Source organism: Trichoderma reesei (assembly GCF_000167675.1).
Source record: "Trichoderma reesei QM6a unplaced genomic scaffold TRIREscaffold_11, whole genome shotgun sequence".
Taxonomy (NCBI): domain Eukaryota; kingdom Fungi; phylum Ascomycota; class Sordariomycetes; order Hypocreales; family Hypocreaceae; genus Trichoderma; species Trichoderma reesei.
Window position 1 is genome coordinate 320943 of NW_006711158.1, and position 13771 is coordinate 334713.

The window sequence follows — 13771 nt, forward strand, 5'->3', positions numbered from 1 at the left end:
TTTATGTAGTTTCACAACGCAACGCAACGCAACGCAAAAAATCAATCGTCCTGCACCAACTCCTTAATCTCCTCTCTCCCAGGCGCCATGACAACCTCCTTGCTTTTCTCGTCGACGCCCGCCTGGTTCGTTGCGCCGCCACCATCCTGCATCCAAAAGTCCACCTCGTCAATGATGTCGTACACAATGTCCTCTGCAATCTGCTCCTGGTAGCGCTCGACCACCGCGTGGAGGGCGTTTGCGCCGACGCCGTCAGGTTGGATCATGTCCACCTCGCCATTCGTAGAGTCGTAGTCCGCCGGCGGATACCAAAAGTCCGGCCCGAAATTCACCTCGACGGCGCCGCCCCTGAAGACGCTGACGGCAGGATAGTAGCCCAGCATGCCGTCGTCGAGGCCTTCCCGGGCGCCGACCTGGGGCATGGGCTTGGAGGCGGGGGGCAGAAAGCCCAAGAGGTTCTCAAAGGGCGTCCCCATGAGCACGCCGTTTTTGTAGATTTTGATGTGGGAGTTGGGGAGAGTGCGCAGCGCAGGCGTGGGGTGTGTAGGACTGGGCGCGTCGGCCGACGAGCTTGCTGCTGCTGCCGGCGAAGGGTTCATGAGGTCTTCCAGCTCTTTCGTGGTGTGGTACTCGATCTTCTCAAAGTACGTGTGCGCCTTAAAGCGGATCGGCACTCGGTCTCGCACAATGTTGGCCGCCTCTGCGGTCGGCGGCGCTGGTTCGTCGGCGGCATCCACGGCGGGATTGTAGTGGCCGGCCATGATCTTCCTGTGCAAATACTCCGAGGGGAGCTGTATTTCGAGGCCAATGACGTCGCCTTCCCTTATGCCTTCGCCGGGTGGAAAGAACTCCTTGGGTCTGGACATGAAGACCTTTTCGCCGGCGACGTCTCGGATGCCGTAGCTGTACGCATCGAAGCCCACGGGGGCATCAAGCGAGGCCTCTCGCCTGGCCCAGCCCATGCGCACATGCTTTCCGCCAACTGGCTTTGTGTCGCCATCCTTTGGCGGCTGGATGCCCTGTGTAATCTTGCACTCCCAGTACCATCTCCCCTCGCGGACGGCTACGTTGGCCCGCGCCATTCGGAAGCCTTTGTCGGTGGTGACTTGCCGGCCGGATCGGTCGAAGAAGACGTGCGTAGCGGCATCCTCGAAGCTCATCCTCGGCCCAAACGGTTCCGGTTCGGTCTGTCGGTAGTACAATATTGAGGGGAAGAGGGGATCGGCAATACAGGGAGTGTAGCGAAAGTTTTTCTTGTTGAAGACGCTGTTTTTGGTAAAAACCCACATGTTAGCATCGTGAACAACGGGAGTGGATATTGAAGCTCCTTACTGGTCAGATGTTTCCATAAACTCAATTGCCTGTCCATCTGGCCCGTCCACCCGGTGATGCAGCGTCATGACAGGCCCGCGGGGGGGATCAAAGTCTGATAGCTTTGGCGGCGCCAATTTATACCGCAACGGACGATTCTCGCTCGGCTCGGGCTCGCGTCCAGCTTTGGGATCCGGGGTGGCGGGATTGCTATCACCGCCCTTGGCCTCGCGCTTCTTCAAAGTCTCCTTCTTTGTCCTGACGGGCTTGGAGCGCCCCAGCTGGGAGGCATCATCAGCATGCTGCGCTTCAGACGAGGGCCGGACGTCTGGGTTGAGGGGTGATGGCACGGCAGGGCTGTGGCCTTCGTCAAATGCGCGCTTCTGGGGGATGGACGAGAGGGAGGCTGTCGGAGTGAGCTCCCGTTTGGGGCTGCCTGCATCTGAAGCCATCGCGAACGAAGGTGGTGGAGATTGAGCCGAGGAGAGCTCAATCCCAAGGTGGAGCGAGAGAAGAAGGTGATGGCCGTGTGGCACGTAGTGACAAGTGACGTTTTGCGTTCTGGTTGGAGGAATATTGACAGCAATGGGCGTGGGGAAGCGGAGGTTGGAGGAGACAGAGAGATGCCGCCAAAGCTCTGACAGCTTGAATCTGTGCAGATCGATCAGATACGAGACCTGGAATCAGGTACCGCGTTATCTTATCGGTCTGATCGCGTCCCCCAATTGTGGCAAGGCTGGAAGCGGACTAGCCTTGCCGATGGCCGACGCATTGCGAGGTTGTGGCTGCCTCGAGAGCATCTAGATTTGCTGGTTGGCGGCCAATCAGCGCGCGTCCATTGTCAGCAGAGGCATCTGGTCGTCGAATGACGGCCGCGTGATTGGCCGGCCGGCGACGGCGATGGGCTGGCAGCGGCCCAGGCGTGGGTTGCAGTGGACTTTAGTGGACTCTAGTGGGCTCTGCAGTGGGCGTGGGCGCTGTTTGGGGGCTCGTTCCGGGGCATTTTGCATGCTGAGGTGACGCTTCGCTGGTGCTAGAACGCCCGGCAGTCACGCCAGCCCAACACGCTGCGGCCTGTTTGGGATCTGTCGATACCACCCAGACCGTCTGCTTGGGTTTGATCTGCTGCTAGTTGACCGAGAGTTGCCTGCATCATCACCAGCCTCACCAGAGTCTCGCGTCCTGTCGTGGTCGATTCGCCTCGGCCGTTGCGCTCCCCATTGGCACTGAACCACCACGAGGCATCGCAGCAAATCCCCCCCAGATCTCGACGCCACAGCGCAACACGTCTCCAGATCCGCATATGCAGCTCATGCCGCGCGCAAAAGCTTGAACCACAATCACACCACACACCTCGCCCCGGGTCGGACCAGATCGATTCACACCGAATCGAGCCGCCTTGCCTTGCCTCGCCTCGCACTCGTCCCGCCTGGCCTTGTCCTGCCTTGTCCCGGCCTGACTCTCCCTCACCTCGTCTCTCTCCCAAGAGGAGGGCCCCGCTTACCAAACCCCCAAACAAGTCTGCCCGAACCCTGGACTCTTCTCCCGACTTTATCTGATCCTCTCGATCCCTTCCCTCATCCCGTGGCTGCGGCTGCGGCTGCTCTGCAACTCCCAGTATCGATAGCCAGACGATCTGCGCTGCTTCTACCGTACACGTACGAAAGCGTCGATCGACCTGTGGCACCTTGACTTGTCCTTTCTGGCCCCCATCCTGACCGTCTGATACGTTAATCTGTCTTGTCTCCTGACGATTCGGATTCGGCACAACGTGGCTGCCGGCTCGTCACCAGCATCAGCAAAACGCTTGAGACACCGGCTGTCCATTGCTTTTCGGGCGCTTCCGCCTGTCAGAGCGTCCGTGGATATCTCGCCCTGCATCAGTTCGCCACCTCGACGCCGACTATCCCCCCTTTGCAGATGTCTGGTTCGGGTGCCGGTTGACGAGCCCGAGCCTGCGCCTGCGCCACTGCTATTTGTCAGCCCTCGAACCACACCCCGACATATCTCGTGGTCTTGAGAAACATCAACAAAAGCCCGGCCTCGACATCTCTAGGACCCTTTGCAGCGCGGAAATGAGTGAAACATCGCAACCGGGGACGCCGTCTGTCGCCTCACCGCGAGAGCCTGGTGCGGCGCGGACGGCCTTGCCCTCTCGACCTATGTCGACCAAGATCCGCGAAACCACGCCGTCTGGTTCCATCAACTCAGCACGATCTTCGGTGGAAACCGACGGCTACAGACATCATGAAACCGAAGAAAAGGTTCCATCGACCGCAAATCAAAGAGAAGGCACCCACAACGACGATGACGGATCATCGAATGCTGGTAGCCCTAGGAGTACGACAAGCACACCTCGGAGCAAGAAGCTGCTGGCATCTGGATCAGCTGCACAGGAACAAGGCGGCCAAGTTTGCAGGTACGTTTCCCTCTCGTCATGGTTGGGTGGATTTGCCGTGCAATGAACAGAATCCGCTGACGCCCCCTGCAGCAACTGCGGCACCACCCGCACCCCCCTTTGGAGGAGATCTCCCCAAGGTGCCACCATCTGCAACGCCTGTGGCCTATATTTAAAAGCCCGGAATGCCGCTCGACCTACCAGTTTGAAAAAGCCGCCCAACCTTGTCCCTAGCACCGGCTCGGCCCAGCCAACGGCTTCAAAACCGAGCACGTCTCCCGCACCCAAGTTGCTGCCAAACGTCGCTGGAGCAACCTACGTGGCCGCGGATGCCACTCAGTCAGGCACCTGTCCCGGTGGTGGCCGCTGCAACGGTACCGGCGGCGCTGAGGGCTGTAACGGGTGTCCAGCATACAATAACCGCATGTCGAAGAGCGCCCAGCTTAATGTCATGCAGCGGCAAGGTGGCTGCCATGGCCGTGTGGAACCCAAGCACGAACCTGTCCCGATCGATATCAATGCTCTTCAGGCCCAGGAGCGAGATACCACGGTTGTCATTGCCTGTCAAAACTGTGGAACTACAATAACACCCCTGTGGAGGAGAGATGAAAGTGGACATACTATTTGCAATGCTTGTGGTGAGTTGAACTGTCTGGCCAGGATGACACTTGTTCGATTTTCTAACCATAAGGGGCGTATCTAGGACTTTACTACAAACTCCATGGTGTACATAGGCCTGTCACCATGAAGAAGGCCACGATTAAAAGGCGGAAACGAGTGATTCCCGCGGCTCAGGATGAGGAAGGGGAAGAGGCCATGGAGGGGGTAGAGACCCAGAGCCAGGAGAAGACCCCCGAAAGGGGGTCTATGAACGAGGACGGATCCGTGAATCTAGGTCTTCGACGCCGCCCTGAACACCCTCTAACGATCGAACCCGAACCGGCCATGCGATCGAGTCGAAATCCTTCGCCGCTCCCGTCTGCCTCCACCTCCGACCTGGCAGTCTATCATCAGCACAACACCACGTCACGCAGCGTGCCACCGACGTTGAACGATGAGAATAAACTTGCGCCGATGGCCTCGATGAACTCAGCAATAATCGATGACAGACAATCCTCGCTGTCACCCGCCTCCTTTCTTTCGCCCACCCGCAAACGATCCTTTTCCTCCACGGAGGCAGACTTTGTCAGGGGTGCAGATGGAAGCCACGAGAACGCCAAGCGAATATCCTCCATCAAGTCCATCCTCAATCCATCTACTAGTGCTGAAGAGCCCTCGAATACCGGACTTGCCAATGCAGATCGGGGAGAATATGCGCTGCCACCGTTGAGGTCTCCGGGCGCTAGCATACCACCGAGGACTTCTGGCGGCGGCGGCGGATTTACACCATTGAACGCGGCCTCTAGACCTCTCGATAACGATGCGGAAAGCGAGCGAATCAAGGCGGAGCGTCGGATGTTGCTAAGGCAAGAGGCGGAGCGAATGCGCGAGATGCTCGCCGCAAAGGAGCGGGAACTTATGGAGCTGGGAGAGTGACGGCATGCTCTGGTGATGCTGTCCTCCCAAAGCGAATTATCTGGCCATTTTTCTACATGTCCATCTCTTTTTATATCTGTTTTCTCTCTCTCTCCATTCAACATATGACTTCTTAACGAGGCGCATCGGGGAAAGGATCTGAATTAGAGCGTCTCGGATGGACGGCCGGCGTATCCAGAAGGAAAGGGGCTTCGAAGGGGAAGCCTACTTGAATTGAAAAGGAGGGAAATACTTTTGATACCTCTCGCGAGGGCATGGGGTTGGTGTTTATGGCAGGTTGATGCATGTACATGCCCTTTTTTTTTTTTTCTCTCTGTGTCTAGCCACGCACTCGGGTTGGTACTCTAATCTGAGGCTTGGTGGCATGGCCATTCTTGATGGCAGTTGACTGCAGCTCATGTATACATATCTATTACCGCTTAATAGCATTCAATCATGAGTTGATAAGACAAATCAACCCTGTCTATTCCTGAGTGTATGAGCAACGAATTCGGTACGGTATCCCAAGTTGTTGCCCACCTGACTAGGTACCTACTCAGTGGCAGTTCAAAAAAGTCGATTGAGAAATCCCCCATCCCGCACAAAAATAAAAGTACTGCCACGAACCATGAAAAGCCAAATCTTGTTCCCCCCTTTCATAGCCCGCGGAGCATTCGAGCTCGCAATCCGTCCATTTTCCATCTGAGGCCAAACAACGAACACTGTACAATAGGTGTGTCCCCGGAGATTGTGAGAAACCAATATATTGTACCTGGTTGGACATGCGGGGCGTATACGCCGTGGCGTCTGCCGTATTGAAACATATACCTTCCGTAGTGCTGGATGTTGATTTCACGAGTTATGCTTCTGAGACTTGATTTCATTGAAAAGGATCTAATATGGGTCTTGAATACTCTCTGCCTTTGCTATGATGGAGAGTACAAAGACTTGACTTCTTCTTAAGGGGTGGATGAATAGAATGAGCCATTATAGAAGCGAGGTCAAATCGTGGGTAGGTATATTAAAGCAGGAGTCATCATTTGTGTTCCAGGATATTTCACTTGTGATAGTCTACATGTATGCTTTGAGGTGACCCTTTCGAAAGATCAGGTGGGCGTATCTTTGCTGCATTTTGTTGTTGCAGTTGTTCAGGATGCTTCTTGTCAGTAGACGCTGTTGTAAGTGTGAATTTGAATATTGCATACCTAGGTATCTCGATCGTGATGATGAAGAGGAAATCGCATGGCGTGCTGCAATTTTGCTTCGTTCTCTACGCCGCTCTCAAGCGCTCTTACATACCTCAGTATACCTGATAATGCCAGGATCTGCTACAGGAGCCATCACAACTTCTTCCTTATGAAGGACCAATGTCCAGGCTGTTCAGATCGAATAAGGCCACCACGCAAATCGCAATCGAGCCTCGTAGCACATGCTGGAGAAGAACACAATTCCGACTCAGGTGTCTATGTCTCTGGTAATACTCGAGAGGCTCCCATCTCTCTGATAGACTGCATGTGCCAGAGCAGCAGTAGTTGAGGCCGCATTGAACTCATGGTGCAGAGTTGATGTGCCAGGTTTTGGTCCCATCTCGAAGCCATTGCAGTGCAGTATACCATTTGGGAGGACCCTATGAAGCATCCCAGTCTGTCTGAAAGAGGTTGCAACAAAGTACCGCCGTCTTTACGACCATGTCCATTATTGCACTCTCGCTTCGGTTCCAATGAGATCGTGTCAGTCAAACTGCTAGTAACACTGATCACAACTTCAGCCCCAAGCTGCGTCAAGATTGAGCACTGGCCGGATCAAGGAAAATGCTGTGAGAAGACATACTGCACTCCAACAGAATCGACGACTTGCAGTTATCCTGAACACAAGTCCCCAGCATACAAGCGGTGACTGCAACACGTCTGACCGACAGCCGGGAAGTCCATCCACCAGCTCCTAACTCGGAGCTCCCTGCGACTCATACCTTTCCCGAGTCTCTTCATCAGCCAGCTGATAGCCAAAATCGCAACACGCTCTTCGCGTATACCGCACAATGGCACTCGATAGGGTGGGATCCGTGCCCCACCGTTGCGCCGCTTGATGCTCTCCATCCGATCTGATTTGTTCGGTGTACTATTAAGCACCACCCTCACGGTTAGGCCAGAAAAGCCCCGAAAAGCCACCTGTGCAGTGTGCAACACCATCACACGCCGCTTTTCTGGAAAAGGTTTCTAGAGCCTTCGCTTTGGCCGACATCAAAACTGGCGTTCCCGGTATATAGAGGGGCAGCCTCGGATTTCAGCACGGGGGCGCTTCAGGCAACCATTTAGAGGTGAGCTAGTCTGGACGTTGAGCGTTGTCGATGGTACATAAAAATGCATCAAGTATGGTTGAGCATAAGTATGCTTGTTTGAGAGTCCATCCGGCATCGTCCCATCTTCAGATGCTCGGCGGCTAGCAGGGGCCTAATCTCGTCGATAGAACTTTGGCGCCCAAAGAGACTATTGAGCCGTCATCTGCCCTGTGGACTTTGCCAGTGGGAGTGCCTCGGAAGCTCCTGGGACACCAAGCAAGGCCAAGGAGTTTGTCATGCCACTTACAAAGCAGCAGAGGTACATACTATCGCATCAAATTCCCGAAACAGAGGCAAGCCCAAAGAGAGCGGCTGAAAGGCCATTGGTGAAGCCTTGCGTCTGGACGGCCGCGCTCTGTCTGGTGATGCAGCCATGATTGTTGAACACAGTACAGCACCCTCCTAATTCGGCATCGGACTTGGTCAGCATCAAATCGCCCATCCTCTTCACCTCTGGTGGACACCAGATGCATGCTCTGGTGTCGCCAGACGAGCCTGATCAGCAAAGATATTCAACTAGGCAATATCAGTACGACCTCAACTAAGTGTCAGCAGTGAGTAACTAAAATGCCGGATCGGACTCTCGCATGTCGGGGAATAGATAGACTCCAAACGCCGGCGCCTAGATCCGGAGTGAAGTCCTGGGCAACAGGTGCTGATTACTCCGAATCACACACACAAGAGATCCGTGATCTCTGCCGTTCTCCGCATTTCGCATAGTGTAGCGTGTGCAGCAACGTCGTATAAGGTCGTCGCCATCGGTCAACTTTCGAAGCACAGAAGTCAGGCAGGGCAAGGGAGGGGGAGGGGGGTAAAGCCATGGAGGCCGTCATCGGGCTATATCTTTATGTATCAACGTGGGGAAAGATTGGCGCATCGACAATGTCCACGGAGCTCCTGTACTGTGTAAGAATGGCCAAGCGAGCACGCAGCAATGGCTGGTTTCTGCAGGTGAAGGAGGTGAACAGGCTGACCAGCTTGCCGCGGATGAACCCCCGCACAGTACCTCAGCACACGGTTGGATGGGCTGCGTGTTTGTCAAACGAAGGGCGCAGAATTGACAAGTTCATGTCGGCGCCAATCCCTGCCTCGCCTTGCATGCCCCGGCTCCGGCTGAGGCTTGCTCCACCGGCTCAGGCTCATGACTCTGCTCCCACTGGCTCCAGCGCCATGCCGCACCGCTCGTGGGAGCCACCAAGCCGACGAGATGGGGCTTTTCTGCTCCTCGTTACGGCGAGACCCTGCTGGGGATCGCGCGGATAGGCAGAACCGCCTGGGACGGGCGCCGATGAACAAAACTGACAACCGTCCGCCTCGTCTCGAGCCACGGTCTTCTTATTGTTGCAAAACTCGACATCAGTGTTGTTTTATAGACGACACTGAAGAATAGCGTTTTCATCCTCAGCTTTGGTCTCAAAGCCTACAATTGGGTTTGCCCTCTCATCAGCAGTGTCCACGACCGGATATTTTGCTTCTCATCGGAACCGGGACCGAGGTGGGCATCCGGATCGAGTCGTCTCTTGATCTGACCCTGCCGCGCGCGCCCTTCCCAAAGTCATTCTGCGGCTTCTGGTTGGATGAGGGTAGCACGCCTTTCCGCCTCTCCAACACGATAGCCCGGCGCGCCCTTTCACATAATTACCTACCAAGATGACCACCATTGACGAGATGGACGAGTTCGTCAATTGGGATCACGCCGGGGCAGCCGCTGACAGTGTCTATCCCCCTGTGCCCAACATGTCTTCCACCGGGAACCCTACCGACGATGACATTGGCCTTGTGCTGGAGAATGTCAACGAAGATGACTTCAGCTTCTGCGCACTGCAGCACTTTGAGCACAACGACTTCTCCCAGATACCGGGCGTCGAGCCTGCCCCCTTGGACGTAACCGAGTCCTTGTTGTGGGAGACGCCGGAAAACCCCTGTGCTCACTGCGTCCTGGGCGGTTATTCTTGCAAAAAAATCCGAGAGGGTATTCACAAGGGCTACTGCACCAGCTGCGTTGCCCTCGGGCTCGAATGCAGCTTCGGAGGAGTCGTCCCTGACAACCTGAACCCCGAGTCCACCAGGCTCTCTTGGTCGTCTTCCACCGGCATGCCGGCCAACGCCATTACCCAGGAAGACCTCATTCACTTCCAGCCGGTGAAGCCGCTCGGCAACCCGTCATTCCTGGACTTTATGAACTTGCAGACGGGAGGCCCTGTTGAAGATGGCGTTGCCAGTGCAAAGGCTGGCACTCCGCCCAAGATTGGCGCCCGGTTCTCTCGGGAGTCAGTCCGGATTCTCAAGAATTGGCTGTCGACGCACAACAGACACCCGTATCCTAGCGATGAGGAGAAAGAGATGCTGCAGCGCCAGACAGGCCTCAACAAGACACAAATCACCAACTGGTTGGCAAACGCCCGGCGACGCGGCAAGGCTCAGCCTCCTCGCTCCACCTCCCCTCACGTTGGTAATCTGTCCAGCTCGATCGATATCCCGCGCAGACGAGGAACGCCTGCTCTCGAGGCAATGAACCCCCTGCAGCGTTGGGAACACTCTCCTCCCGAGCACGAACCGGCTTCCGTGACCGCCATTGCCAGGGCAGTCACTGCGTCTTCGTCATCCGGGGTGTCCTCGGGACTCAACAGTCCGTACAGCTTCAACTACACCGACGACGGCTCAAACAGGTCGCTCTGCAACCAGTCATCCGCCAGCAGTGTGGGAACGTCTCACTCCAGCAATGGATCTCTCAGATCCGTATTCTCTCACGGATCGCAAAACTCTTGGGGCTCTTTTGGCTCGGCGGCCTTTAGTGCCAAGGGTAGACGGCGAAGGAGGCGAAGGGCGGCGCCCGGCAAGGAGCCCGGCTCGACCAGCCTCTCTGTCCCCCTCAAGACCTTCCAGTGTACCTTCTGCACGGAAACCTTCCGAACCAAGCACGACTGGCAGCGTCACGAAAAATCGCTTCACCTGTCGCTTGAACGATGGGTGTGTGCGCCGGATGGCCCTCGAGCCATCAACCCCGACAATGGGCTGCTGTGCTGCGTCTTCTGCGGCGAGGTGAACCCAGACGATGCCCACGTGGAGACTCACAACCACTCGGCGTGTCAAGAGCGGTCGCTAGAAGAGAGAACCTTTTACCGAAAGGATCACCTGAACCAGCATCTGAGGCTGGTTCACAACGTCAAGTTTATGGAGTGGGCCATGAAGCCTTGGAAAGTGGCCACTCCCGAGATCCGGTCGAGGTGTGGTTTCTGCGGTATCGTGATGGATACTTGGACCATCCGAGTTGACCATCTGGCGGAGCATTTCAAGACTGGTTACTCCATGGCGGACTGGAAGGGTGACTGGGGTTTCGAAGTTCCCGTGTTGGACATGGTCGAGAACTCGATCCCTCCATGTATGAGACCACTGCAGTATCCCGTAGACCAGCTCAAGGCGTCTAACTTTTGAATAACAGATTTGATTCATCATGAGCGAAAATCCCCTCTCCCGTACAATGCCAGCCAGTCCCCGCCCGAATCGCCCCGAAACGCCTATGAGCTGATCAAACTGGAGTTGGCCTACTTCGGCAGCAACTTCTGGGACCTGCACGGCCGATCGCCCAGCGACGAAGACATGATGCTGGAAGGATGCCGTATCATTTTCGCCTCCGAATTGCTGTCCCTGCAGGGCATCGCGACGCAGGTCTCGTGGCTTCGTGATCTCATCATGAGCAAGGAGTCGATTGTCAAAACAGCAAGGTTTGGTCCCCTTCGTGGCGCAGCTGAAAACAGGCTGCACAGTCTCAAGATTAACGGCAAGGACAACTTGTTCGAGGAGTGCCCCATGGAGAGGCAGCTCCAAGAATACGTCAAGGCCAAGCAACTACTGGGCCTGACCACCATGGATGACGAGCTCCAGGAGGAAGCACGGAAGATTGTGGGACGAGTCGAAGAAGTGTGCACCCATCCTTCCGAGGCGGTTGCCAACTGGCTCTTGCGGCTCATCACGTCGTCGACCGAATGGCTCGCGGCGTTCCGTCGGCGCGCGCATCTGCCTCGAAGCGAAGACGTCCAGCATAAGTCGATTCGGTCGACAGATCCAAACTCGATCGACTCGACAATCCACAACTACTCCAGGCTGGAATCTGAGCTGGTTGCATTCCTCAAGCAGCAACGGTCCAGGGGTAGAGAGCCCACGGACGAGGAGCTTCAACGACAGGCTCGTGTTACCATTTACGAGTTCGATGACGGGTGGAACCAGACCGTGGCGGACAACCATGAGTGGCTTGCTGCCTTCAGGCAGCGCAATGCACCTGACCAGACAACTTCACCAGCCTCGAAGGGCGCCGTTGCAACGATGAGCAAGTCGGTCGAAGAGGCGTCCGCATCTCTCTCCTGTCCTGCGGCCAACCCCTTTTCCGAATTTCAAACTCAGCTTGACGAGAATGGCAACCATCGCAGGTCTTTTCAGTACTTCCTCAACGACGCCAACTGTTATAGAAGGCTGGAAAAGGAGCTCAAGAGATGGGTTACTTCTACCATGTCGAAGAATAACCCGAACCGGCATGTGCCGACGGATGAAGAGCTGCAATACCAAGCTCGATGGATCCTGTACGATGAGTGAGTTTGATGCCACTTGAACGGATATTTGTGTGAATATGAGCCAAAGCTAACAATGCTCTGCTATAGTGACGATCCGTGGAACTATACCGCCGCCGACAACGCAGAGTGGCTTCATCGATTCAAAAGAGACACTGGAATAATCAAAGACGCTGGCCCGGGTCTCCCATCAGGCTATGCGTGGGCGTTGGAGCAAGGCGGCACAGGCTTTGCACCACCTTATGCCTTCCTTGGCGACCATGAACCGGTCAACAACGACGTCGAAGTGGCAATGCGAAATGGTGCCAAGCCCATCACGGCAGGCCACTCGGCTGTGAACAGTTACCTCGAGGAGCTGACGTCCTCCCCCAACCGCAAACCTGCCGTGATTTTCTGTTCTCGCGAGCTAGAATGGGGATTGCAACAATATGCAAAGGGATTCTTTATGGACAAGGGCGTCTTGCCTTCAGACACGGCTTTGAAGGCCAAGGCCCGGGAGATTCTTAGAGCCGCAAGCACGGCTGCAGACGATCCTATTCTATTGGGCAAGTTCAAGACGTGGCTGCTCACCAAGCTGCCTCAGTTGGCGTCTGGAGAGCCCATCAGACAAGAGACTGACAGCGTTGACGTTTCGCCGTCCGCTGTGCCAACGAACATGGACGTGAACATTTCTGATGCGGAGCTTGGCGATATCCTCAAGGACATGGATTTCGACTTTGGACTGGGAAGCATGGAGGGAATCGAGCATGATGGAGGCGTGAGCTTGTAGATGGCGTGGCGCAGAGAGCTGCGGTATGAGCATACGAAGACGGTGGAATAGCGGAAGACTGGCGTTGTTCCCGTGGATTGGTTCTTTTTTCTTTTCGTCGCTCCCTTCTGCTTTTTACCCATATACCACCACTGCATCTGCGTACTGTAAATGAAAAGTAAGCATCCATTGCATGTTCTGCATAACGAAAGGGATGATTGGGGATATTTGGGACACAATAGCACAGATCAATCTCAACTTGGGTTTTACTGTATGAAGCATGGCGTGTTTGGAGGGCAGATCGATGCCTCCATGGGTCGAAGATGGTGAAGAGTTGAAGATGCTGAATGAAGGTGATGATGCTTTGTCGGTTAGAGCATCTGTCGGGGTACTACTAGCTAGAGCATCTCACGTGCTGGGGAGGTGAGGCGGTCTGAGCATTGCGGAAGGTGCGATTCGAGGCGTGGCAGAAAAATACCAGTAGTAACAGCGATTCACTTGAGGAAGGCGCATCGTCTAGGAGTTCTACATGGGGGATGGAGGGGTGTTCGGATTCACATCTCTATACCTATCATCTGTCTGTTACCTAAGTCAAGCAGGTGAACACAATGACCAAAGCTTGAGAGGATGAATTGGAGTCTCCTGAATACCATCAATTACTACCTATCAATTCGCCTCGATTTTTTTCTAGTGAGCTGTTCATCGAAGCCAACGGATGCAGGTGGGATGCTGAGTTTAAGCTTATACGTCCATCAGCCCACCTCGCCCGCCACATTCGGCAATGGTGATGAAAGCTGCCCACACGACCTCACGAAGCTGAATCGCAAGATATTAACCTCCTCATGTGCTCAGCGGGCTCTCCCGGTCTCCCGACTGCGTCACGCTGCGGATTCCAT

General features: G+C 55.3%; 3 protein-coding genes across 3 annotated transcripts; 2 read left to right on the forward strand and 1 right to left on the reverse strand.

The window, feature by feature from the left end:
* Nucleotides 1-41: 41 nt before the first annotated feature.
* On the reverse strand, nt 42-1763 carry TRIREDRAFT_22492 (uncharacterized protein; the record flags this gene model as incomplete). The annotated part of the gene is made up of 2 exons (XM_006965855.1): nt 42-1266; nt 1333-1763. 2 exons carry the CDS (start codon nt 1761-1763, stop codon nt 42-44), a joined length of 1656 nt encoding a protein of 551 aa, XP_006965917.1.
* A 1623-nt stretch (nt 1764-3386) lies between these two features.
* On the forward strand, nt 3387-5245 carry TRIREDRAFT_4231 (Zn-finger gata type domain-containing protein; the record flags this gene model as incomplete). Its single annotated transcript, XM_006965841.1, has 3 exons — nt 3387-3651; nt 3781-4347; nt 4413-5245. The coding sequence occupies 3 exons, from the start codon at nt 3387-3389 to the stop codon at nt 5243-5245; spliced, it is 1665 nt and encodes a 554-aa protein (XP_006965903.1).
* A 4054-nt stretch (nt 5246-9299) lies between these two features.
* TRIREDRAFT_78650 (uncharacterized protein) lies at nt 9300-13133 on the forward strand (the record flags this gene model as incomplete). Its single annotated transcript, XM_006965920.1, has 4 exons — nt 9300-9596; nt 9711-10944; nt 11005-12148; nt 12218-13133. The coding sequence occupies 4 exons, from the start codon at nt 9300-9302 to the stop codon at nt 12894-12896; spliced, it is 3354 nt and encodes a 1117-aa protein (XP_006965982.1). The 3' UTR covers nt 12897-13133.
* Between the last annotated feature and the right edge of the window lie 638 nt (nt 13134-13771).